The sequence below is a fragment of the Candoia aspera genome, chromosome 5 (assembly GCF_035149785.1).
Source record: "Candoia aspera isolate rCanAsp1 chromosome 5, rCanAsp1.hap2, whole genome shotgun sequence".
NCBI classification, from domain to species: Eukaryota; Metazoa; Chordata; class Lepidosauria; order Squamata; family Boidae; genus Candoia; species Candoia aspera.
Window position 1 is genome coordinate 74,276,958 of NC_086157.1, and position 27,024 is coordinate 74,303,981.

Here is a 27,024-nt window from a genome sequence, read left to right on the forward strand (position 1 = left end):
TAAGATTTTCCTGTGCTGCAGATTGTGATAAATTCATACACCCTTGAATTTGCTGACCAGAAGTAGTTTACGACTACTTGCTTTTCTGCTATTGTCCTGTCTTAACTTTGGATACCTGTTCATAGCTTTACTCCTACACTGATTTCTTGTCTGCTGGCCAATTTCCAGATTTCCTGGCATATGACCAATTTGCCTGTATAGCATGCTACCAACTTATCCTTTTGATCTGACACTCAACCCAGTTTGATCTCATTCATGACTCATCTGTTATACTGGGCTGTTTGCCTGGGTTTTGCTATTTTTGGATTGTTAGCATTTTTCTTCAGAAAATTATGAAGATTTTTTAAAAATCAAATATTGATAAATGAATCATTCTTATATTGGAAAATAAAAAAGCGTCAAACACAGAATGCAGGAGGAATATAGATGAATCCAGTTTGGGAATATAACTGTATGCAGCTGTTGATATGAGGTGCTGTGCCACTTTGGCATAACTTGTCATCCCTGAATGGCAGTTCCCTTCTCCACATTGCATTTCCAATAGCAAGTCGGCTTTTTAATTATCCTCACATTTAAAAGGAATTTGCAATATCATCAAGAAGAATAAAGGGACAGCTACAGTTTAGATTTTAGGTTACTATTTCCCTTACAAGCATACCATTTCCCAGTAGGACATTGTAATAATCAAGGCCTTTGTCACTTTCTTTTTATATTTATTAGCAGCTTTAGTAAATAAAAAATCTGTTAGATTCTAAAGTTTCTCTTCTTAAAATATATAAACAATTGTTGGTAAAATTGTTCACATACTTAAAGAACAAATATACAGTATATATTCCAAAAACATGCAAATGTAAGCAGTTTCAAGATAATGAAACATTCAAGTGGATACATCAAATGGTAGTTACAAATTACTGGAATTAATTGAGAGATGTGTTGTTAATACTAATGAAATATGGCTGGGGATGTTAGAAGTGAAACTGCACAATTTCATTCTAAATATGCCTTCAGTTAAATCCTTGACACTTTTCTTCCATTAAATAATCAGTTTTCACTTACTTCACCTATCCATATCTTGTGTTTATTATTTGTAGTGGTATTATCATCTACCAACTAGCTAGCTATATTCAGTATATTCCATCTGATAACCTCCTTTTTTTCTGCCTGTTTATGTTTTCCTAACAGATGGATGCTTTATTTGCTTTAATCTTCCAATGCAACAATATTTATAAATGATGTGGAAAGCATAATGCCTTTTTCCAGTTGTTGAAAGATTCAAGGGAAACAATATAGAAATCTTCCTCAAGTTAACCCCAATTAGTTGAATTAGTCAAAAACTTCCCCAGCTACTGGGAGATGGGTCTTGCAGATCTATCTATCTATCTATCTATCTATCTATCTATCTATCTATCTATCTATCTATCTATCTATCTATCTATCTATCTATCAAATTTGTCACTGCCCATCTCCTCCCACCAGAGGGACTCTGGGCAGTTTACAACAAAGACAATCAATTAAAACAATAAATATAAAAACAATACAATATATAAAAATATAAACAGCATTAATAACTAACTATGAAGATAGCAGTAAAAATGAAGTCCAAGTGGCAAGATCTAACACAGACCATGTATGTGAGGAGTGCTCTAGAGTGCCAGCCATCCCCAAGCGGAGCTACTCCCTTCTCCACCCCAAGCAAGATGGCAGAGCCAAGTCTTCAGGTTCCTCTGGAAAGTCAAGAGCGATGGGGCTAACCTCACCTCCAGGGGCAGTGTGTTCTACAGAGCAGGAGCTACTGCCGAGAAGGCCCACTTCCTGGACCCTGCCAAATGAAATTCTCTTGTAGACAGGGTCTGCAGCATGCCCCCTCTGCATAATTGGGTAGAATGGGCTGATATAATGGGGAAGAGGCAGTTCCTCAGGTAACCTGGCCCCATGCCATGTAGGCCTTTAAAGGTGATAACCAACACCTTGAATTGGACCAGGAAGCAGACTGTGCCCAGTGCAGCTTATGCAGTAAGGTGTTATGTGTGCCAATCTAGGGGTACCAAAAATAATCTGTGCAGCTGCATTCTGGACCAGCTGTAGCTTCCAGATACTTTTCAAGGGTAGCCCCATGTAGAGTGCATTGCAATAGTCTATGTGGGAGATGACCAGGGCATGAGTGACTGTTCGAAGGGCCTTGTGATCCAGGTGTAACTGGCACACAACACAAAGCTGTGCAAAGGCTCTCCTGGCCACAGCTGCCACCTGCTCTTTGAGCAGGAGCCACGAGTCTAGGAGGACCCCCAAATTACACACCGGGACTGTCTGGGGCAGTGCAACCCCATCCAGAACCAAAGATGACAAAGTACTGGATACAGAAGAACCATTAACCCACAGACACTCCATCTTACCAGGGTTCAGCTGAAGCCTGTTGTTCCCCATCCAAACCCCCACAGCCCCCAGGCACCAAGAGAGGAGAGTCACAGCATCACTTACCTCACCCAGGACAAAGATACACAACTGAGCATCATCAGCATATTGATGATACCTCATCCCATGGTGATGGATGATCTCATCCAGTGGTTTCATGTAGATGTTGAAGAGGAGCGGAGAGAGAACCAAACCCTGCAGCACCCCACAAAGGAGGGGCTGAGGGTCAAACCTCTCGCTCCCAATCACCACTGATTGGGACCGGCCCTGGAGGAAGGAGGTGAATCAGCACAGGACCACACCGCCCACCCCCAACTCCCTGAGCCACCCCAAAAGGATACCATGGTTGATAGTATCGAAAGCTGCTGGGAGGTCAAGAAAAGCAAGGGTGGATGCACTGTCAGAGGTCATCCATAAGTGCAACCAATGCTGTTTCTGTCCCATATCCGGGCCTGAAACCTGACTGAAAGGGGTCTAGATAATCAGTTTCCTCTACAACCCTCTGGAGCTGTAAAGCCACCACTTTCTCAACCACTTTCCCCAAGAAGGGGAGGTGGGAGACTGGATGAAAATTGTCTAGTACAGTAGGATCTAGCAATGGTTTCTTGAGGAGGGGGTGCACCAATGTCTCTTTAAAGGCAGCTGGGAACACCCCTCTCTCAAGGATGTATTAACCATCACCTGGATACAACCACATGTTACCTCCTGAGCCTCTTTTACCAGCCAGGAGGGGCATGGGTCTAGGTGACAAGTGGTGGCATTTACTGTCTGTGGGATCCTGGCCACTTCCTCAGGTCCAACAGGATCAAACTGTTCCCAGATAACTGGATAAGTATGCTCCCCTGCTATCTCTCCAGACCATGCCTTATACTTAGAGTCTAACTTGGAGCGGATCCGAATGATTTTGTCCTGCAGATGCTTAGCAAATTCCTCTGCATGGCCCTGTAGGTGGGTCACTGGGTCCATCTTCCCCAAAAGAGATCAAGTAATTTTAAACATGGCTGTCAGGCAGCATTCTGTGGATACAATAAGAGCAGAGAAGTATTGATGCTTTGCCACTTTTATCGCCACAAGGTAGGCCTTAATAGCAGCTCTAACCTGTGTTCAGTCAGTTTCAGTCCTTGTCTTTCTCCAGTGGCACTCTAGACATCTCTTAACCCTCTTCATAACCCTCAGCTCCTCCGTAAACCATGGGGAGTGTCAGTTTCCATGGGGCAAGAGGGGTCACACAGGGGCGATCCTGTCCAAGGCTCTGACTGACTCCCTATTCCAGGCAGCAGCCAGGGCCTCTGCTGGACTTTACAGCAGCTCCTCGGGAATAACCCCCAGCTCCCTCTGAAACCCTGCCGGGTCCATCAGTCACCAGGAGTGGACCAATCGAATGGGTCCTGCCTCCCTGCAGAGGGGGGCAGCATAAGTGAATCTCAGGGCCACCAGTGCATGATCTGACCATGACAATAGGGACAGCTGTAACTCTCCCTTCAGATCACATTGTCACTGCTCTGACAAGAAACCCAAGTCTGGAGAGAGGCCACCGTCTCGAGTTGGGTCCCAAATAATCTGAACCAGGCCCATGGCTGCTATGGTAGCCATGAACTCCCAAGCCACCTCAGGATATTTAGCAATACAGTTGAAAGTCTGATTTATATTGCAACATTAAAACAAAACCAACAACAATATTTTAATTGATTAATCATCTGACCATATCAAAAAGTTATAAATTCAGTACATAGAAAACAGTAGGATATATTCATAATAAATTGTCACCCCTGCATCAACCCCGGTCCATTCTAGGTAGTCTGTCTTCTTTGAAATAGTATTTGATATAAAAATTCCAGTCTTGCTAGTGATATGCAGGTTCATTCCCTGCAAGAAGAAGACAGTTTCTCCTAAGTGTCCCAATATATTTCAGTTATTAAATAAGGATCTAAGTAAATGATCCTTTCCACAGAGTATAGTTTGCAATCAAACAGGATATGTGTGATATCTTCAACAGCTGATGAATCACAGATACACAATCTTTTCTCAAATGGAGCTCCATGGAACCGCCCATGTGTTTCTATGAAATCTAGTTGTTCAAAATGTGCTCTAGAGAAAGCTCTTCTAAGATGTTGAGACATGTAAGTTGTTAAATACTTTTTTTTTTTTTAATCTGGGAGTCTGATTTGCACTGTTCCAGCCACTAAAAGGACTTAGCATGTTCTTGGGATGCAATATCATCTTGGGCAGCAACATCCAAGACACTTTGTTTGAAAATTTTCTTGGCCTTCAAATCTGATTGGACTGGGAATTGATCAGATAATCCATATTATGAGATGGCATTTGGAAGTTGGGCAGCCCAAGTGTGAAGAGACATATTAAATATCTGCTCTTTGAAACATAATCTGGGTAATCTATCTGCATCCATAAATAAGCCCTTCAACCAGTGGTTGAATATTTTGATTACTAGATGACTTTGCATAAGAGATATGCCCAACAATGCCCTCACTGCTGGAGTTGGCATGGATTTGTCCACTACCAAGATGCATTTCAGAAAAGTGGACTGTATCTGTTCCAATAAGGGAGCATTTATATATCCCCACAGTTCTGAACCATATGCAATCATTGAACTTTTTTGCTGTTGTATACCTTTATGATTGGAATTAGGGAACCAGGGTAGCTATGATTGGTGAGTTGCCTGATGGCATTGGCACACGCTATAGTCCTTAAAGAACTCCTCTTGAAATGTGGGAACCAGGCACCTGTTTCTGTAAAAACAATTCCTAAGTATAGATAGGACTTAACCAGATGCATACATTTCCTGTCCAGGCTGCACTTATACCTAGTCTGTCTCTTCCTGGAAACAGCTACCTTGGTCTTGGACTTATTAGTGTTCAGATAGTTGAGTACACAGTATGAACTGAAACTGCACAGCTGTCTTCTCATTCATACTTGGGTGTATGATATCAATACCATGTTGTCTGCATAAAGCACAATGTTTTCATGTTTATTTTTAACTTTAGGCATATGCATGTCAGTTGAGTGAAGGAACTTTGGGATACCACTTATGTACAGACTGAACAAAATGAGAGCCATCCTTGTCTGACCCCTTTATTGGTGCTAATTTTCCCTGTTAGGGAGCCATGCACTCCTGTGTGTACCCTTAAGTGTCCTCTACAGCTAGAGGCAGTGAATAATTGGCTATAATATTCCTCCTGCATGAAAGCAGGTATAGGGATGTCCAGGAAGAACCTATGTTCCTGCAATACTCCTGCAACCGAATTCCACAAAAAGACTGGGTTTGGATTTTTGGCTGTTAATTCTAAATTTAACCAGAGAGAAAACAAATGGTAAGACCTTACACTTTTTAATTTTCTATACAAGCTTATATTCTTGTCTAAGCTCTAGCATGGTAGTATAGCTGTTGTCTGATGGGTGGTTCCATGCTACACACGTAGCTAGCTAATCTTTTTCTCAAGGGATGACATTCTGAGTCAAACTAATGAGGGCCTATTATCCAAGACCTTCTGGAGAGGGCCTTTTCAGTTAAACATTTCTTAGTGCTGCACTTAGGTTTTCATAGGCTATAGGGACAGAATTAACATCTGTGAAAGATGAAGTAACTGTGTCTACCAGAGTCAGGACTTGATCAGAATTCATATATTCAGTCAAAGCCTTAGTATCCACTCTGGCCCATTTTATTCTTCTGTCCTGGTGGTCCTCTAAGTGAAGTGAGACCTATCTATCATTTGAGGTATTAGTCTGAGTGCTCATAGAAATTTACAGCAACTGGTTGGCGGTCGCTATCCTCTCTTACACCTGAATGTCTGAGAAAAGTGACACATTACAATTTAGAGCACATACATAGTCTAAAGTGCTGCTTGATTTCTCTTGATGGTAAGTAAAGGGGTAAACAAAGCTTTGGTCCTTGCCCCATAGAATTTGCAGGTTATACTTGCATACCTGGTTTAACAACTGTATACCATCAGCGTTTCTTTTCTGGTCCCTAAAAGACCATGAAGGTAATAGAGAATTGAATTCTTTGGGAATATTAATGTTATTGATATGATCTTGTATAGAAGGCCCCAGGCTTACATTGAAATCACCTAAAACAATTATAATTGAGGAATTTTTGAGGTTAACTCTGTCGATGTTTGTTCTAAGCTCACCCATATATCAAGGGAATCATAAGTAGATGTTTGCGTGTATATATACATTCAGCATCACAGTCACAGAGGCTTTATATTGGAATTTGACAGCTAAGCAAATTATTTGTTCTGATCTGAATAAAACATTCAAAACATTTCAGTTTCTACCATAGAACTCAACATAATTGATTTACTCCCTTGTTTTTGTCCAAGAGATATGAAAGTAAGTGAATTAGTAATCCATGAAAAATACTACTTTTTTCCAACCCTACATAAAATAGGCCAAATTGTTGAGGTTTATTTTTAATTAAACAATTTTAAAAATCACGTAACAAACAATGGAAGCAATAATCATAATCATAATCAGAGAGAAGACAAATGGTGAGACTTCTTACACTTGATAATTTCTTATACTCTTGTCTAAGCTTCTTTAATTGCAGAGAAGCAACAAGGATGGATGCACTTTAGTATAGCTACTGTCATTGTAACTGTTATTTAACAATTGGCTTAAGATTTCTTCCACATATACAGTTTTTGTTTTGTTTGTTTTTTAATATGGCAACCTGACAATAAAGCTTAACAAACAAACAACCTAAAAACTGAGTATTATAGCAATGTAATCTGTACGTCAGGATGCCCCTCCCCAGGGTGCCATCCTGTAATAAAAAAACAAGTCACCAGCAAAAAGGACCATCTGCGCGAAATGCACTAGAGCTCGTAGAGCCATACTGCCATAAAGTGGAAAGCACACCTCAGACCATTAATAGAAATCAGCAATAAGGAAGAGTAAACACGTGAAATGCAGCAATAAAATCACCAACCCTCAGGCGTGTAAATTCAGCGCCCTGGACAGCCAAAAGCACATGATCGCGCTGCCATGGAATTCGCACCGGGAGGTGCGAGATGAGGGAGGAAGCAGGGTGCCAGAGGCTTTGATGGGAGTGCCAGGGGCCTTGATGGGAGGGGGGACAAACATATTTATACTGTCACTTGTGAATCACCAAGTTATTTGGATCTTTAATGCACTTTGAGTCACTTGCCCAATAAAGGCTCTTTCATATGCCTAAAGGGTCTGTGTCAAGAGTCCTGATTTGTTGGGTTTAGAACTGAAGTCATGACACTGTATTACAGATACACAATACACATTTTTACATTTTACAGCTACGGTTGGGAAAAAGAAAGCACTATAGAATGTACAAGGATATTATATTAAAATGTATAAACTCTATCTTCTGTATTGCAAAGACTTTTAAAATAACAGCATGCTCAATTCCTTTAATATCTGTCCTGTTTCCCTAAGACATGAACTTGTCTCAAGACTGAATATCCCGAAGGATAACTTTGGTGTGTTCATAAACAGAGGTCTGCCCTGTAAATAACATTCTACAGCTTCATACAACTAACTATAAACAATTTGGCATAGTCTAGGTAGAATGTAGTTTTAGATAATTCTCTTGTTTGGCACCAATACTTTTTCTTTTTTCACAGAAATATATATCCTTTGTTTATTTGTTATATGATGCACTACAGCACGTGCGCGCACACACACACAATATATATATATATATATATATATATATATATATATATATATATATAAATGTATGTATGTATGTATATCTATATGCATGTTCATGTATATGGGTGTGTATCTGTGTGTCTGTTTATGTATGTATGTATCCTTGGTAACTACTACTTCTTTCAGGAGGGGATATGCATTACATTAGAAGTGGAAGCACTTTCATCATAGCTGGGTATTATAATCTCTACCTATTATCTTTATCTCATAATAAAATTAACTATTAGATGATCCAAGCATCAAGATATCCTTGGCTGATCTAAAAAAATGTCCATTAACATTTTAATCATGTTTAACATTAATATGTTTTTCCCTCTCATTTTAAATGTTTAACTAGACAACCTGTGGCACGTTGGGTCATCATTTCTGAAATATTTCCTTACCTAAACAGAGAAACAGAATGACCATGGGTGGATTGCTATTGGTTTGGTTTGGTTTGGTTTCAATATTAAAGAAGAAATCATCAGTTTATTAAAGAAGAAAAACGTATAGCAAGAGAAATATAGATGCCTTTTGTTTAACAAAGGATTCTTTTGATGACAACATTTCTGGTTGATCTGCCATCCTTCAAGAATACCCAATGTTGTCATTTCTTTTTCCCTGGCTTAAAGTGACATACAGCTGACCATATTGGAAAATCAGTTTCTCCAGATAAATCAGCAAATTCTCCATGGTTTGTCCTTGTGTTTTATGTATAGCAAGAACAAAGCATGACTGTATCAGAAACTGGGTCCTCTGAAGAGGGACATCTTCACCTTCCGATAAATTGAGCATAATTCTTGAAATCATGACGTCATTTTTGAACACATCAATGTTTATCTTTGCTATGATGAGATTCTTGTGGAGTTCATCCACAATCACCTGTGTTCCATTGCAAAGCCTTGAAGATCCACGTTCCTCATTAAAATGATGGGAGATCATGTATATGGGTGTGTGTCTATGTGTCTGTTTATGTATGTATGTATCCTTGGTAACTACTACTACTTTCAGGAGGGGACATGCATTACATTAGAAGTGGAAGGACATTAATCATAGCTGGGTATTATTATCTCTACCTATTATCTCTATCTCATGTGGTGGCAATCCAGACAGTTCAAGTGAATCAAGAAATTCTGTTGAAGATGAGTGGCATTAGCTCCTTCACTGATGGCACTGAAGGAATAGTAAATCAAGTCCATCTGAGCCCTTAATCTGTTTAAAACTTTCTAAAACCAACAATAATCATCCTTTTGCTGTATATTAAAAAAATGTATAGTGAGGGCAAAGCATGACTGAATATTCCAAAAAAAAATATGTTATAAATATTTAAACTTGTAGTTATTTTTTTAAAAGGAACCAAGGATTTCAATAAAACATGCTAGTCTAAAGGTTCTCAATCTTTTTAAAAAAGCATCCAAAGGGGGTGGGTGGGAATCCAAATAGATGAGCCTCAGTCAATCTTGAAGTCCATATAGGTGACATTAGTGACTATAAGCACAATGAAATCCTGTGACTCCCAGCTGATTGTAAGCTGACCACAAAAAATGCAGTTCCTGCTGTCTGCTCAAAAAAAAAAAAAAAAATGCAGCAGTGCAGAGTACATATTGGTAATCTTGCAATCTCTCACCAGAAGTGGAAAAGAAGGCAATGGTAAACCATTTTGTTATAGTTGCCTTTGTACTGTAGTCATGAGATTTTGGGCTTAACTTAATCTTTACCTTACAAGCTTAACCAAGTTTTGAGTTGAAGCAGCATTTGAAATAGGATTGGAAGTGAATTTTTACTTACAAAGGAACTGATTCTGAATAAAAGTTAGGATTAAAAGTAAGGGTGTCCCATTACATCTGCACATTGTAGACAGCTTTATAGCATCTCAAAGACTTGTGTGAATATGATATTATTTGTCACATGCAAGCTGGATTCATATAGACAATTAGCAAATCAACATATATATTTATTTTCTCTGTACAATATCCCTTGCAAGTGCATTTTCCCTAATGTAGTATGCCTAATATAAGCATTTTTTTCCTGCAACTTTTCATCATGAGTATACTCATGTGTATTTTTGAATTGTACAACACATTTCAGACAACACCAGATTTTCATGTACATATGCGTTTGCAATATGTTTTGGTATTACAGATTGGGTCAATCTATCTAAAAAATGTGGACAGAACTGATTTCTCATTCATCCCAAACTTCTGTTGTCCCTGCCTTCTGAAATTAGTCAGGTGGTGGCCCACAAGGTATTTTCTTAGGGTAATCCTTTATACCTCTTTTTAGTATCAGACTTTTTTTTCTTTTTCTTTTGCCAGTTATTCTTAAATGTCAGCCGAGTTTGTTTATTCTGGGGCTTTATCTTTTCTCTTTAAATCCTGCTGCTGTAAAGTTTTGACACAGTTGACTCAATAAAATTCTGACTCATGCATCCAGATGAAATGCAGATTTCAGATTTATTGATGATGTGTACAGAAGTTAAGCAAAAAGCCACGACTAAAAAGGTTCTCACACAGCTACCTGATAAAAGACACATAGGCACGTCAAAACCTCCTCCACACTCCCTCCCTTTTCCCTTAACAGTCCATCATTCTACTCCTGGCTAGCTGGTACAACCTTGGATTTCTTCTTACTCTCAACAACCCCACCCCCCATCCGGAGCTTGAGATTTGTTGCTTCAATGGCAGAGAACACAATCAACAGATCTAACAACTCTTTGATTGTGGGTTCTGACAGCTGCTATTATTCACTTTATTAAATGGCTTGTTGAATTAATTATTTTACATCCACCCTGAAATCCACCTCTACCTAACCCAAGCTCACACTTTCTTTCATTGCATGCACAAGATGCATGAAGGAAATAAAGAATAAGCAGTATGAGATGCCTTATATTTGTATCCACTGAACATTCCTTGAATGATTTTCAATACAATGATTATTATTTTACTGTCACCTAGTGATATTAGATAATCACATTTGTGTGTGTTTGTGTGTGTGTGTGTGTGTATGTATGGTAATTTGGGGGAAAAAACATATCTAAAACATGTTTAGTCTGGCAACATTTTTTTTTAACAGAAGTGAATCACAGTGGAACACAATTCAGGTTGCGATCTCAGCTCCATAGGCATTTAACCCTTTCCATTAAGCTTTTTTGTCATTGTCAGACAGACTGTTTCCTTGGACAGCAATTGTTGCCAGAGCTGATTATGCTGTTTTTAACAAGGAAAAGAAACATAAATAGTACAGGAAAACCAAAGAAGCAAGGCAAGTTCTCCCAGGGACTGAATTCAGCAGTCTCTTGAAAGGAATGTCTAAGGGACAGTGCTCAAACAAAAACCATTTTAGGGCATGCTGAATGTAGTCAGTGATCTTTCTCACCACTGATGCAGCAAACTGCTGTCTGGTCCATCTGATGCAAACCTGGCCTTTGCAGTAATTATATGAATGCTAACAGAGCTTGCTTAGTTGCCAGAAGATTTGAGAAGGGCTTCCTATTTCGGGCTGTTTAACTTAGTCTTTAGTAATGTTGAATCCTGAAATACAGTCAGTCAGGTTAAAGAATAATTGGAAAAGGCCTTAGGCAGTTTGCCATTCTACATGACACATAAACCATTGCCTCCTTCAAGGTATTTTGCCATATATTCTCTCTCTCCCTCCCTCCTTCCCTCCCTCTCCTACATACACACACACACACACATTCAGAGTAATCTGTTTCATTAATACAGACTAGTTTGTCATTTACAGAGATTTCCTGTGCTGAAAACTCTAGATATTCCTGACCCACATGTAAGCAATACTATTTCCTTGTTGAGTTAAAAGATTTTATTAAAGCAAATTTGCCTTTCCAAATATTTCAAACTGGTCTGCATGCATACAGTAGTTGGTTGCTATATATTCAATACAAGCACAATTTAACATTCTCTTCTCCCAAAACAAATAGATGATTTGTGTCTGGCAGCGTAATGCATACCATCTGAAACTGTATTTATTCTGTGGTCCTCAGAAAGGAAATCATTTTTTCTTTCTTTTGAAAATTGTGAGAGGAGGTGGGAGAAGTAAACTAAGAATATTTGCAATTTCTCTTTTTCTTCTGTTCTTTCTAAAGTGAATGAGCATGTTCTAATTTTTTTTGTAATTGTGTAGGAATTCATTCATTTTCCTTTCTTTTTGAAATGGAAAAATGAAATACAGCCACTAAATTTTTAATCTTATAGACTCTCCTCTTAGAATCTCAAAGTCATTCATATTTCATTTAAGCATATGGTTAATTGTTAAAACCGTATGCTGTCCCATTGAAAAGCATTCAATTTTATTCTTGTCATTAACAGTCTAAGAGTGAAACATAATTTCTACACGGTATTAAACACAACTGATTCTGAAGTTGGTCTTAGTTTAAAAAAAAATGTTTACCAGTCATTTGGGACTACATTCAGGGAATGTGTTCAAAGCACCATGAGTGCAGAGAAATAGTTGTGGAAATAGACTCTGGACATTATCTTTGTAGATAGAGGCCTCTCAGGTTTAGCATGCAGCCATGGCTTATCTATGTTTTGGGTTATGGTGGCAGGCTGGCTTAGTGTGAGGGAATAGTTCAGGTCATTTCTCCATTTTCTCTTGCTTCTTGACTGTTCCATTTTAGCCCAAACCATCCGCTTCCTAGATAAAGGGAATGATGCAGTAGAGTATGAAGAAAGAAAACAGGTTTATTTTCTTTCCTGAATCTTACCTCATCAGTGTTCTCATTCTTCTCCTATCTGACCTCAGTAAGATTTTGTATGATAAAGCTTCACTGTAAAATTGCAGAGACCTAAATTGCTGTTTCTGGTCATGTCACAATTTCATGTATTGTATCAGTGCCAACTTTTTTTTTTTACCTTTTCCAGGCAGAGGAGTAAGAAAACACAAGAAATTACCTTGTGTTTTAAAATAATATAGGCCATTTCTTGTAGTTTTAAAATAGTTTGCCTTTCCATTACTCATCATTCGCAATATATAGTATATTTAATATATTAACCTATATATTTCTTTTTTAGAACTCATTGTCTGAGATTGCTTGAGATGGGAGAAAGCAACTATGAGTGAACTGAAGATGAGAAAATATGTATCTTACAAAGTTGGTTTTAAATCATTACAGATTTTTCTCTGCTAAATTTAGTACCCATTCTTCTATAACTTAAAGAGAAATAAGTTCAGTCAGCATTTTAGGAAAAATGCACAAGGAGCTTGAACATCAATGTTTCCTGCTAAATTACATGTGCAAAATTGGCTTTAAAGCTCATCTGTTTGCTGGATAAGAAATTCCCTTGAGCTTCTAGCTTTGGGTTTGGAGGTTGGCCAGAGGACTGAATAATCAGACTCAGCATAGGTAAAACAATAGATGAAGAACTGAAGTGCTTACTTTACCAAGGAAGTGCTGCTTTGCAGTTTGAAATGCTGTTATATTTGGAATGCATTTATTAATTCTCCTCCACCCAAATAAATATTGGACTCTGTTTTGAAATATTTTTTCATAAGAGAAGAACATGTAAAATCATTTTCAAGAAATCTACTTGAATGCTTCTAGTCTTCTGATATCACATGTTGTGATGTGTGTGTGCGTGTGTATGTATGTGTGTGTGTGTGTGAAGACAGACAGACAGACAGACAGACAGATAGATAGATAAAAGGTAATTTGGGGGAAACAGACACACACACACACACACACACATACATATGTAGATACATACAATAAGAAATTGTACAGCATATTTCTCTATAGAATTATGAGCAATTTAAGGATACAGATTCTATTAAAACCAGTTATTTACCTTCTGAATATTCCTAGTTATTACATCATATGAGATGTGGTGGGACAGCCCAGTTTAAGGAGGGTAGTTATTTACTTAAGATTTCTAATGTTTTCATATCCAAAAACTTCATGGATAATTTTTAGTTGTGCCATAGCAATTATGGAAGTTTGTTCTTTGTATATGCACTCGCTGTTGATATTATAACAATGCTTCAGCAGGTTGTTTGGCAGACAGTGGAGTGCTCTGAGGATCTGACACCATCTGATCAAAGACAAGGTTTGATGAGGCTTTCAAGACTGATGTCAGCCTTTTTAGGGAGGTCAAGTCAAGAAACAGACACCACAAAAACTACTGGAAATCTAGTTTGTTGTTATAAGGTAGAATAACAAAATCTTGATAGCCTGACAAAGTTTCTCTCTCTCTCCTCTTATACCAAAGGGAGAGAGGGAGAAAGGAGGTACAATCTTGAGTTTGTTCCTTATCCCCTCCTGTCTTTCTGGACTGAGCTGATGTTTTCCTAACAGCAGCTGCATACTTTCTTCAATACCATCTCTATACTTTTCTGTACTAACACTCTATTCTCTAGCAGTATAGTCTTGTCTGTGTTTACTCAGAAATGGAGTGTGTTATCAGATAAATTGGTATAGAATTATTGCCTATACCCAACAGATGGGCAGCTGTTGATGGCTGAACACTACTGTGCTTTGGGATAGGAGTTATAGGCTGCAGTATACAAGGCAATGAAGTTAAGTTGGTAGGGAAAAAGTGTAAAATGGGCAAAGCTTCATCATACATATAGGTGAGGCCAAGTTTTCCTTTTCCTTTTTTCTCCTAGTTGGGTGAAATATTTACTTTTATTAATTTATTGTATTTTCCATTTAAAAAGAGAATGAAACCTTGTTGCTGCTATTTGGTACCAAACAATTTTATCAATATTTGGCAGTGCTGACGTAGGGGGCTCCAGGTACACATGGCTTGAGAGTTGCATATTTTCCACTTATGTTCTATACTTGGAGTCTTCAATGTCCTGTTTTTAGTATTATTTGTTTGTTTTGTTTTGTTTTAACTATCTATGCACAATAATTCACTGTTATCTCTCCTAAGTAAAGCAAAGTTTGTAAGGGAAAATACATAACTAAAACAGAACATTGGATCAAATAATGTATGCATATATTGCAGGTCCATATCATTTTATATTTAATATTTAAAATGAAATTTGGATTATTTATAATGCTTCATGGGAAAGAAAGAAGTTGAAGAGGTCTGGTCACCCATCATCCTTGAAGATACTCCAATTAGAACACTGAGCCATAAGCAAAGAATTATGAACTCTAAAGTTCAGTTTTTCTAATACACTGGTAAAGTGTATCAGAAAGATTCCTATAGCTAAAGTATATGTGTCATCTGCCCTTCCTTCAAAATAGCTATTTATCTCTATTTAAAATACTATATATCCTATATTGAAAGTGATCCTTCATATATTAAATGTTTATGCAAAGTTCAGTTTAAAAGTAAAACCACATAAGAAAAAAAAGTTCCTGGCAGTAGTCAAGCCCTGATCACAGGGTTCTTCACTTTGGTATTGTATTATATCTATATTTTACTGCTAACATGAAATATGTTGTATTTATGTGGTGGTCAGATGAAAAGTAATGCTTCCAGTGTTTGAAGTCGCCAGCACATGGTACCTGCAATGCATTAGAAGCTTTGATGTGTGTGTTTTTTTTTTTTTATCATTTGCTTCAGTTGATATGAAGCTACTGTGAAAAATTTTGTGTTGCTATTGTTTATGAAATGGAAGCCTGTAGTAAGTACTTGCCTGTGCTTTAAGCAATATGCTGTGATTGAAGGAACTCATCCAACTGAAATTCCCTGCCAAAAGTTATTTATGGAGATGAGTGTGTTGATCTGAGTGTTGTGTGTTGCTGGGCCAAAAAATATACAGATAATAAGCCAGGAAGAACCGATTTGAGTGATCAAGACTGAAGGGGATGACCTGTGACAGCAGCTGACAAGTTTCACATGAGAAAGATTCATGAACTGATTTTTGTTGTTGTTGTTCAGTCGTTAAGTCAAGTTTGTGACCTCATGGACCATAGCATGCCAGGTGTTCCTGTCCTCCACTGTCTCCTGGAGTTTACTCAAATTCATGTTCATTGCATTGGCAATGTTATCTAACCATCTCATCCTCTGCCATCCCCTTCTCCTTTTGCCTTCAGTCTTTCCTAGCAGCAGGGTTTTTTTCCAGTGAGTCCTCTCTTCGCATTGGTGGCAAAGTATTTGAGCTTCAGCTTCAGTATCTGTCCTTCCAATGAGCAGTCAGGGTTGATTTCCTGTAGGATTGACTGATTTGATCTCCTTGCAGTCCAAGGGACTCTTAAAATTCTTCTCCAGCACCATAGTTCATTCCAGGTTCCTATGCAATATTGTTCTTTACAGCATCAGACTTTCCATTCACTTCCACTTCCAGACACATCCACAACTGAGCGTCCTTTCAGCTTTGGCTCAGCTGCTTCACTCTTTCTGGAGCTATTCATAATTGCCCTTCACTTTTCCCCAGTAGCATATTGGACACCTTCCAACCTGAGGGGCTCATCTTCCTGTGTCATCTTTTAGCCTTTTGGTACTGAACTGAGTTTGATGATGAACTGATTAAGGACATATAAATCAAAGGGAAATTATTCTTAAACTTGGCATTTCACATGAATATGTAGGTCACATCATTGATGTTCTTCAATGTCAGAAGACTTGCCAAAGATGGGTTTTTATATGGTGATAGCAGAGATGATAGGTTCAGGAGTTGAAATTTGCCAGCAGTTGTATGTTCCTTCTAAGGTGTGAGTGTATAGTGTGTATATAGTTTGGTATAGTGTTCAAGGCATCAGGCTAGACTTAAGAAAAGTGTGAGTTCTAGTCCTGATTTAGGTACAAAACTGGCTGGATGACTTTGGGTTAGTTACTTACAATGTGGATCTCAATGAAAAAGTTACCCACATTCATACCATGCTGGCACTCATGCGTACATGCAGTATGACAATTCATACTCACATTGCTGTTCTGATTTTTTTTATTCTTCTATTTCATTATTTACAAACCTAATTTTATGTAATTCTATAAAAGTGTTTGCTAATCTCATCTCAGTTTCAGTGATCAGAATTATCAACACAAAATGGAGGAAATTGTTCTGGCTAGTGATAGGTAGACTTCCAATTTAAATGGCTGTTTATGTGAACTGCATTATTAAAATGATTCAACTGTTTGTCAACTATATACTAGGCTTCTTTTATATCTGTCATGCCTGCTTAAACTATGATATCCTTTGAAATATCTTTAAATATTTAATACCATTTTCTATTTTCAATTTTATTGGGTTATGGCAGAGTAGCCAAGCTGCTAGAGTATGTTTTATAACTTAGAACATCTGCACTATCACTGTAAATATATGCTTGAACTGAGAAGCATAGTTATTTTTCACAGTTTTCTCAAATTATTATATTTAATATGTTATGGCACTAAAAGTGTTATTTATTGTTATTACGTTGTTCTGTTTTTCACCTATTACAAAAATATATTTTGTATTTATATTACCACTTATCCAGAGGCTTCAGAATAGAGTGTTTCAAAATAGGTATGCAATAATAGAATTTATACTATATAGTATTCAGCAAAGGAGGGCTAATTTTTCTCCAACCATCTCAATTTTTTTTTCTCTGTGACTTTTCAGCTCCTTGTAGTTCTCCTTAGAACTATGTCATCAAACCTTTAGAGATTATCTTACCCAATTCTATCAAAGTTTATTCCAGTTGATCTTATTTTATGGCACTTTGATTGCTACCCAATGTATTTTCATTTCATTTAATGATTATTATGGGGTATTCAACTTTTCTGTAGCTTTTTCCCACTGCAAATTTTAACAATTGACTTCATTAATGCATTAAAGCCTTAAATTACTGCTTGAAAGGAACTATTATTTTATCCTAGTATTAAACTATGAAACTGATTTATATCCCAAAGTATCTGTTTTCAACTATTCCAATGGTTGTATTGCATTTAGATGGGTGTTCTCCTGCAATCTTGCTTTTATTACCTTGTTTATCTTGTTTTTATTTATTTTAAACATGTTTTAATAGTTTAAATATTGTTTTAACTATTGGTTGCACACTACCCAGAGTCATGTTTAGTGAGATGGGCAGCTATATAAATGTAATAAACAAATCATTTCCAGTGATACGTAATAGCATGTGATACAACATTGGTACAGTGTCTGCTTTCATTTATCTAATCCTCCATTTTCAAGAGCTTATGGCTATATAACTATATTTTAAATAATAATAAGAAATCAATAAAATGAAACTGTCCATATTTTACATATTGTTTCTGAAAAAGTAGTAATTTTTCATATAAAAATATGGAGAACTGTATCCTTAAAAATATATTTTCTTTGTTCCTTTCATTGGGAAACTTGAATTCATCCATAAAACTGTATCTGAACATTTATTTATAGCAGCCTTTGAGGGATTTGAATGTTCAATATCAAATGACATTTCCAATGTCGACATTGTTTGAATGGACTAAAGATTAATACTGTTAGAAGTAAAAGGAAGGTATATAAGGTTGATTTATTTGATAAAGATTAAAATAAATATGTTGTTATTTCTTGTAACCCTTAATGGACTTTTTCTGACAACAGGACTGAAATGGCAATGCTTTATGGATTTGTCTGTAGATATGAGATGAGATATAGGAAGAAGAGATCATTTGTTGTAATTTAAGAGGAGGTGAAAAATTACTTAAATTGTTTATACTTGTCATGATGAAGGTTGGGAGACACTTCTTATATATATATTTCTTTTTTTTTTTAGTTTATTCTTACTTTCTTTTCTTTTTTATTTCTAATCTTTATGTCTTTCCTATTTTTTTTCCTTTGCACCCTTTTCTTTCTCTTTTTCTATCTTGCTTTTAGTTTTTACTGTTGTAATTATAATTCTTTAATAAATTTATTTGAAAAAAAGATATTTCTAATGTGTCATATAACTGCGAGCTAATCTCTAAGAGTGAAAGATATTCAGTTCTTATGATATTATTATAAATTACAGAGCAATCCTACTGGAGCAGAAGGAGATTATCATACGGGTAGATCCACCACAATATCCAGAACTTCAGATAGTCAGAAAAATGGGGAAAGAATTGAACTCTTATTAGATTTTTCTCCCAACTGTTCACTCTTTAAAACTGCCTTCTTCCACTGAAATCATTGGATATTAAGGCAAATATCCCAGCTGGAGTCTTTGTGTGGACAGAGGAACTTTAGATTCCAAGAATTCAAATAAATCAGTCAAATCTGCCCTCATGCTTTGAATGAATAACAAGTGTACTGTAGTTGGTACATTTACATCTACTAAGCTTTTCAAAGATGTGACTGGCCTTAAGGTAGGTGTGCAGCCTCATTTTAACAAGCATCCTATGGCTGATGAACTATGGATTATTCTGTCCAGAGACAGTGACTTCCCAAGGTCACCTAGCTGGCTTTGTGTATAAGACAAGATTAGAACTTACAAACTCCTTGTTTCTAACCTGGTGCCCTAACCACTATCCAAAACCAGCTCTCTTATTGCTCTTACACTTACTAAAGACTCTATGTTGGGTTCATTCAGTATATATGTATGTATGATATATGTATGATATATATACATAAATATATAAATAAAGAAATAATGTTATTTTGGTTTATGATGTATTTTTCATAGGCCAGATCCAGTATTATGGACAAAAGATGGTGGAGAATTACCAGATCCAGAAAGAATGGTTGTCAATGGTAGGGAGCTAAATATTAATTACCTAAATAGAACGGACAATGGTACTTACAGATGCGAAGCAGAAAACTCTATTGGCCTAAACAGCGCAGAGTATGTTCTTATTATACATGGTGAGTACTTAATTATTGATATGATGATGTACATTGACATGCATTGTAATTAATTTTACTTGTAGTATTTAAAAATATTTTACTTTACCTTTCTAAAACTAATGTTGGTTGTGATATAAACTTACAAATGTATTAAACATCATTCTGAGCTCATGAGTGTATATATGTGTAATAGAGAGAGGGATAGTGTATTTTGTTGATGGAAGTTGCTTTCATAAATTAAATGACTGAATGAGAAAAAAAAAATCATAGGGTACAATTAGAATTGGCTGTTTAAGCTACTGAGTTCTGTACCGCTGAATGCAGAAATCCAATTCAAGTATCCAAGACAGACAACTGTCAAGTATCCAAGACAGACAACACAGCCAGTGAAGGAGTAATTGTAATTTCTCAACAAAATAGTTGAGCAATATAGTTATTGCTTCCAATGGGATGCCTTCAGATTGGAAAGGAAAAAATAAAGATGGCAAAAAATGTTGTTTATTGATCAGGAGTTTTCTATTGGAAATAATCACAGTAACTGTTTGCTTTCCTGTGATACTGTCCTTTATAGTTGAACATCCCAAATTTATTTAGTTGAGGCTTACCCAAATTTTAAGTAGTAAAGTACTCAAAATTTAAATAGTAAAGCAGGATTTAGATCCTTATAAAACTATGCTTCTGTATTCAGGGAAAAAAAAAACAGACTGCAAAGAACAAACAATATGTACAAAATGTACAATTCCATGCTTTCAGTTAACAAATATCATTCTGAGTCACTGCAGTTCCTAAAGTGTCTTAATATAGAATCATGTGTGCTCTTCTTTTTTTTTTTTCAGAATAACTCTCTGTGTGTAGGAGAAGTATGAAATTAATTTTATCAATACTTAATGAGTAGAACAATTCAAGATTGCTAGCTGCATGGTAGCCAAGTATATATGCTTTTTAATTAGTCAGTTGTGGCTCTGTTGTTGAACTATAATTTACCACAATTATCCCATGGATCAATGCTGCCCTTCTTATCGATATGTGCTGTGAAATTTAATTTGCATTAGGTTAATGACAAAAGTATTGATAGATTTGTAGAAATTATAAGAATTTATGGACTTAGATTTAACATTTTTAAACTGCTATACGTAAACGAAATAAGCGAATATGGTTCATCCCTTTTTCCCAATAGGAACTGTATGTTTTGTCTACCAAGTGCTATGATATAGAGAATATGTATGTGGAACAGATGTTATTCTATTATTTTCTAAAAGTTTCAGTTATTTATACATTTCTTTGCTTTTTAAAGCAATATTTAAAAATTGTTCTGTGACATGAATCTGCCCTCCATTCCCATGCCTAATCACCCATAAGAAATTCTGTCTACTCTTTGTTTCATCAACATCCATTTGACTAAGAAATAGAAACCAAGATAAGGTCATAGAAGTGTCAAGTAGAAGCAGGCATACGATACTCTTTGGCTATATCTTCCATTATACTGTAGGTCTTCAAAACAAAAAAAAAGAGTGACTACAACTGCCCAGAAAAAGCAAAATGAAACAAAAATACAGTATGGCTATGGAGATATAATGGGTTAGATGCAAAGCCAGGGAGCAACTTCAATGGTTTACTTTCTGGTAAATGGATATTTTGTGATTAGGCTTTTTTATTTATTTATTTATTTAATTTATTTATTCAGAACATTTCTAAGACCAGCCACCCACCAGTGACTCTGAACATCTTACAAAAGATCAAAAAGTATAAAAGATTAATACAAAAGGATGATCACAAACAACCACAGCAGGGAGGCGATAGCTTACATACTTCAAAATTACAATGTAATTAGTGGGATCACACTCCATCCCTAATCCAATGCCTGTGGCAAGAAGCAGGTCTTTAATGCCCTCCTAAAGATCATTACAGTCTGGCTCAAACAAATGCAACTACCATGGAAGACAATTTGTGATAGCAACCCAGGCATGATTTTAAAAGGTCAAAATCAGTCCTGTTATTTTAATGTAATCTAAAATTTCCATTTACTCCTGATAGAAGAAATCAAACCACTTTTTTTTTTTTTTTTTTTTTTGCCCCCAGAACAAATCTTCCACTGACTTTGGGCTGCCCAGTATTCATTGAGAAAAGTTTCAGGACAGAAAGCAATTTATAAGTGAACAAATAAATTATACACCTCATACATTTCTTCATACATTCCCTTCACATAATTCCTGCCATGAAATGGAAAAGAAATTTTCAGAAACCATAATATCTATTTGCTACATTTTTTTTTTCATACCATAGTACAATAGGTGTTTTAGAAATATGGATGAATTAAAGTTTATGAAATCTCTTTCCTTTTGTTACTAGCTAATCGTTTGCATCCTATTGATCTGATTATCTAGCTCAATGGGAATCAGAAAAATGTCTCATTATAAAGATTATATTCTAATGATAAAAGTTTATCATTTGCTAGTTACTGACACATTCTGTAATTTGGTAGTCTTTCATATTATGTAGCTGAGATTTGGCCTTGCTGACATTTTCTGTAATGGATAATTGAGATGTATTTCTTTTTTCTTTTTAATTTCCTAATTAAATTTCTGCAAATATAGATTTAGAACTACAGAGGATAATTGCAGTTGTAAAGAGAGAGAGAGAAAGGGTGTTAGTTTAGCAACACTAGACTCATCTGAAATGAAATAAGATTTTCCTGGCATTTACAAGCTTTTAAAAGTTCTTTTATTTAGCAGTCTTTGTGGTCAAATGTTTCTTCAGTACAGTTTGATTTTACAGATAATCCTAGACAACTTCTTATTATCTTATTTTTGAGCAATAAGATTATATGCATAGGTTTTTGAACTGCTTCAAATGGGACAGTATTTTTTTTTTTTGTCTTTGCAGTGTGAACATGGAAGAAAGGTTTTGACATTTAATAGGAGGCATACCTTGTCTTCATTTCAACAAAAATTGTCTCTAGCATTTAATATATTCTTCCAGTGCAGAGTTAAACACTGTGGTTAGGTGAGGGAATTTATGATAGTCTTTTCTCTCTTTAAGAGTCCAATTTAAGAGGACCAAGCACAAGAGAATGGAGGTAATTTCTTTCCAAATATACTGAGGAATTTATAAGGGCTCAGCAGAACAGTGACTACACATTTATTTATTTATTCATTCATTCATTCATTCATCAGATTTTTATCACCGCCCATCTCCCCCACATGGGGGACCCTGTATGGTTCACAATAAAAACAATTTAAAATTCGATAAAATCATAAATACTACCACTAATCAATAAATATAAAATGAAATCCAAACCATAGCAGATCTAATTCCATAAGGGGATAAAACCGGTCCTGGAAGAACTCAGGAACCAACCAACCCCAAGAATGGCTCTTCCCCTCCCCACTCCAGGCAAGGCGGCAAAACCAGGTCTTCAGCTGTTTTCTGAAGTCCAGGAGGGAGGGTGCTAACCTCACTCTTTCATACTATTTCTCTCCAGTTGGTCATGTGACATGTGATTATCAGTTATGCCTTGGAAATCTGTTTCTTATAAGAGAAGAATACATTGGAAAAAGTAACTGAAGCAGACATGGCTTAAATATTAGCACCATTCTCTTTAGTCCTTTTTTCCTGGATTTTTAATTATGTTCTTGATTTTAGAAATTTGAAAACTTGAAAAACAACTGTAAATGTGTGTATGTGTGAATTTATCTTGTTTTTCTATCATCTCCTAATGTGAATCTCAAAATGCAAAATAAGAGAATAACCCTGATGGATCAAACACACACATACACATCTGTCTGTCTGTCTGTGTCTGTCTGTCTGTCTGTCTGTCTGTCTGTCTATCTATCTATCTATCTATCTATCTATCTATCTATCTATCTATCTCTAAGATTCAGTATATTCTGGAGAAGAGAGTTTTTGCTGATCATTATAGGTTTGCCACACTAGGCAACTGGGGTGGTTGGAGCCTTCACAAAACTGTATTTGTGCTTTTCACTGGCTTGGATTCTTTCTCTTTCTAGAGAAAAAGTGCTGGCTTTATTTTCATTAAAGTTAATTTAAAATTGAAGGAGCCTAATGAGCTTCCAATAATCTTGGGGAAACTCATAAAAATGCAAGAATATAAGAATGGCTTTCCTGATCCAGGCCCATCTTAGGCCAACATTTGGTTTCTTACGATAGCCTGTGGTTGTTACAAGCAAAAAGTAGAAATACTGTATATCCCTTTCCCCTTTCCCTGCAACCTCTATTGGAGGTATGACATTCCCAACCTGGAGGTAATATTGTATGTCAATGAATTTTATCCATTACCTTATCAAGGAATCCAAGTTAGTTGCCATCACTACATCTTGTAGTAATCAGTTCAAAATATATTACTTCACCAGTTGAAGAAGTGTTTTCTCGTGTCTGTACTAACATTTTCTTCCACTCAGCTTCCTTGGATGATCCCCTAATGTTTTGAGAGAGGGAGAAAATGTTTCCTTGTCTGGTTTCTCTTTGCCTCTCATGATTTTATACATCTCAGTCATTCCAGGCTAAGTCACCTTTCTCCAAGCAAAGAAGTTCAAAATATTCTAGCCTCATGCCTTCTTAAATAATTACTGTGCAATATCTTTCCACAGAATTAACACTTGGGGTAAACTTCTTGAACAGTGCTAGTGTTATGACTGATAAGCAAACCCAGTTTATATAAGGATTAAAAAAAAGTTGCTTCTAGAATAAAACTACATTAGACTATATAGAAATCTGTGCAATGGAAAAATACAAGTGAAAGTGTTATTTATTCTTTAAGAAGAAACGGCCAAACCACTGGCTCAGAAATATGTTTTATATTTCACATTTTCAAAACATTCAAATAATTTACAGGCATTTTCTTTTTCTTTTTTTTTCAATTATTTTCTTTGTACACTCTTTTTTCCTCTTTTCTCTTCTTCAGTAGGAGCAGGTAATATTTATTTTAAAATATGGATAGTACTATGTAATATATCTATATTACATCTTTTCAGCTCAATAATATTACCTGTTTTATTAACACTTTATGTAATTCATGAAGCATAGCTAGTATTATTAAATGTGTGGAAATATGTTTTCAATATGGAGAAAAATGCATTTTTACTAAATTATTAGAATCTGATGTTACTTTCTGACTTGTGACTATGAAGATTGTACATAGAAATATAAGAAGAAAGAGTAAAAAAAATAGATGTTTTAATCTGTTTCTAGTTTAGAGTAGTTAAATAAGCTAGAACTCTTTAAAATAGAATCTCATTGCATCCCAAACTGATTATTCTTAAAATTATTTTTAATTTTGTTTTACAAACTAACATTTTAAACTATTGTGATTTAAGAGCCTATTTGAAATCCTTGATAAGTTGCATTGAAACTGAGGTTTTTACAGTGATGAATATGATGAAGCAAAAGCAGAGAACCTCTAGGAACTTAGTTTATTCAGCCAAGAATGACAAAATCAGTGTCTTGTGTAAGGAACATGATATTGATTTGTTATGTGTTATACCAAAAATTGAGAAATAAGGATTATTGTATGCAAATTATTTTACTTTTTTGTCTCCTGTCCTTGCAACTATTGTTTAATAAACTCTCAATGAGTACTAACATATTACTATTGAAGTAACTAGATACTCTCACAATTCCTTTAAATAATATTATATAGACATTAATTTTATTAGTTCATCCAGAGACATAAGAATTACTGGAAAATATTGTGAACTTAAAAAAAAAGTGTTCAACATATAACAAAAAATATAAACAAAGATAATTGTAATGATTACTTTATGCTAATGTAGTTGTATGATTTTAAACATGTTCCACATGTTCCACTGTGACAAATGTTTCTTGAAACCTATTTTCATAGTATGGTTTAAACACAAATTTGTGACACCTGATGTCTGGGTATAGTAATTTAAATAATGTATTTAATGGCATTTTAAAGAAATACGTTCACAGATAAAATACACAGTCTTTTTTTTTCCAGGATTCATAGGATGCATAACAGTTATCAGAGAGGAACTCATAAAAGTCAATGTGGAAAATAAATTTATACCAAAAAATGGGTTATGTTTGTTTACTAGGCATGCTTTTATGTTGTGTCAATCATTTAAATCCCAAGTGAAATTATTGAAATAACAGTCCAAGATCTAAACTCAACCCTAGGGAGTTGCCTTATCATTGATCAGTTCTAGACAATTAATGTATTTAGCTTAACATGAATATTGACTGACATTAGGTGCCCAAATTTCTGGATGTACATATTTTCCAGGCTGACCTGGAGATTCTGAATCTGAGACTCAGATTCAGATAAATTTTCATATTGATGCTATAAGAGGTTTCAGCTCTTCCTATCTGGGAAAAACTGCAATAGCTATCTTGTAAATGTCCGTACTTGCCACACATTCACAGTAATACATGCTGCTGGCCAGGTACAGAATACACATTCCCGTGAGGGAGAAATGTTCTTTGTTTTGTACATAAAGGCAGATACATCTTCTGGCCAGGTTGGGAGGCGGGGAGCGAGGAGAGAGAATATTTTTTAAAACAGAGGGCAGAACTCTAAGAGAAGTTGCTGAACCAAGGCTGGGAAAGAACAGAGCTTATCTCATATTCCCAGTAGCCTAAGATTAAAGTTTGAAATCCCAGGCAATGGAGAAGCCCAGGAAAGTTGTAATAGAGGAAGTGATACATCAGGTAGCAGCTATTTCTGAAGAAATAGATAAGAATAGTTTTGCTCTAGGTTTATTTTTCTAAGTCGTACAAGTTTCATGTTCTTATTCCTCTGTATAAATTATGAAACTGAATGGGTAACCTTAGAGTTCTATTCATCTCCCAGTTTATCTGTGAAGAAATCAGATTTTCACTAGACTTTTCTTTTAAACTGTAATATTAATTTGAAGCATCTAACCAAACTTTGTTCTTCTGGAACAAAGAACAAGTGATTTGTAGCTATCTCATGGTCTGCTTAGGCTGCATTTTTTTCTGTACTATTCCTTTAAGCAATTGTTTCATCATGATCTGGATAGCTCTGGAGTTCATTCTTTCATCTTTGAATACCTGCATTTTAATTCTGGCTTTTATTTTTTATTTTTTCTTGTTTTAAAACAAACTTTATCCTGGGTGAGATTGGCCTATCGGAAGGAAGGAAGGAAGGAAGGAAGGAAGGAAGGAAGGAAGGAAGGAAGGAAGGAAGGACCTAGTTTCATCCCTCTACAATAGGCAGCTAGAAGACTGCTATTG

At 35.9% G+C, this 27,024-nt stretch overlaps 1 protein-coding gene across 3 annotated transcripts in view; it reads left to right on the forward strand.

The window, feature by feature from the left end:
* Positions 1-27,024, forward strand: part of CADM2 (cell adhesion molecule 2) — a 465,617-nt gene that overhangs the window by 381,925 nt on the left and 56,668 nt on the right. For all 3 annotated transcript variants that reach the window (XM_063305494.1, XM_063305496.1, XM_063305495.1), the window contains one exon: positions 19,631-19,809. In XM_063305494.1, coding sequence (XP_063161564.1) covers positions 19,631-19,809 — 179 coding nt within the window. The remainder of the gene's footprint in view (positions 1-19,630; positions 19,810-27,024) is intronic.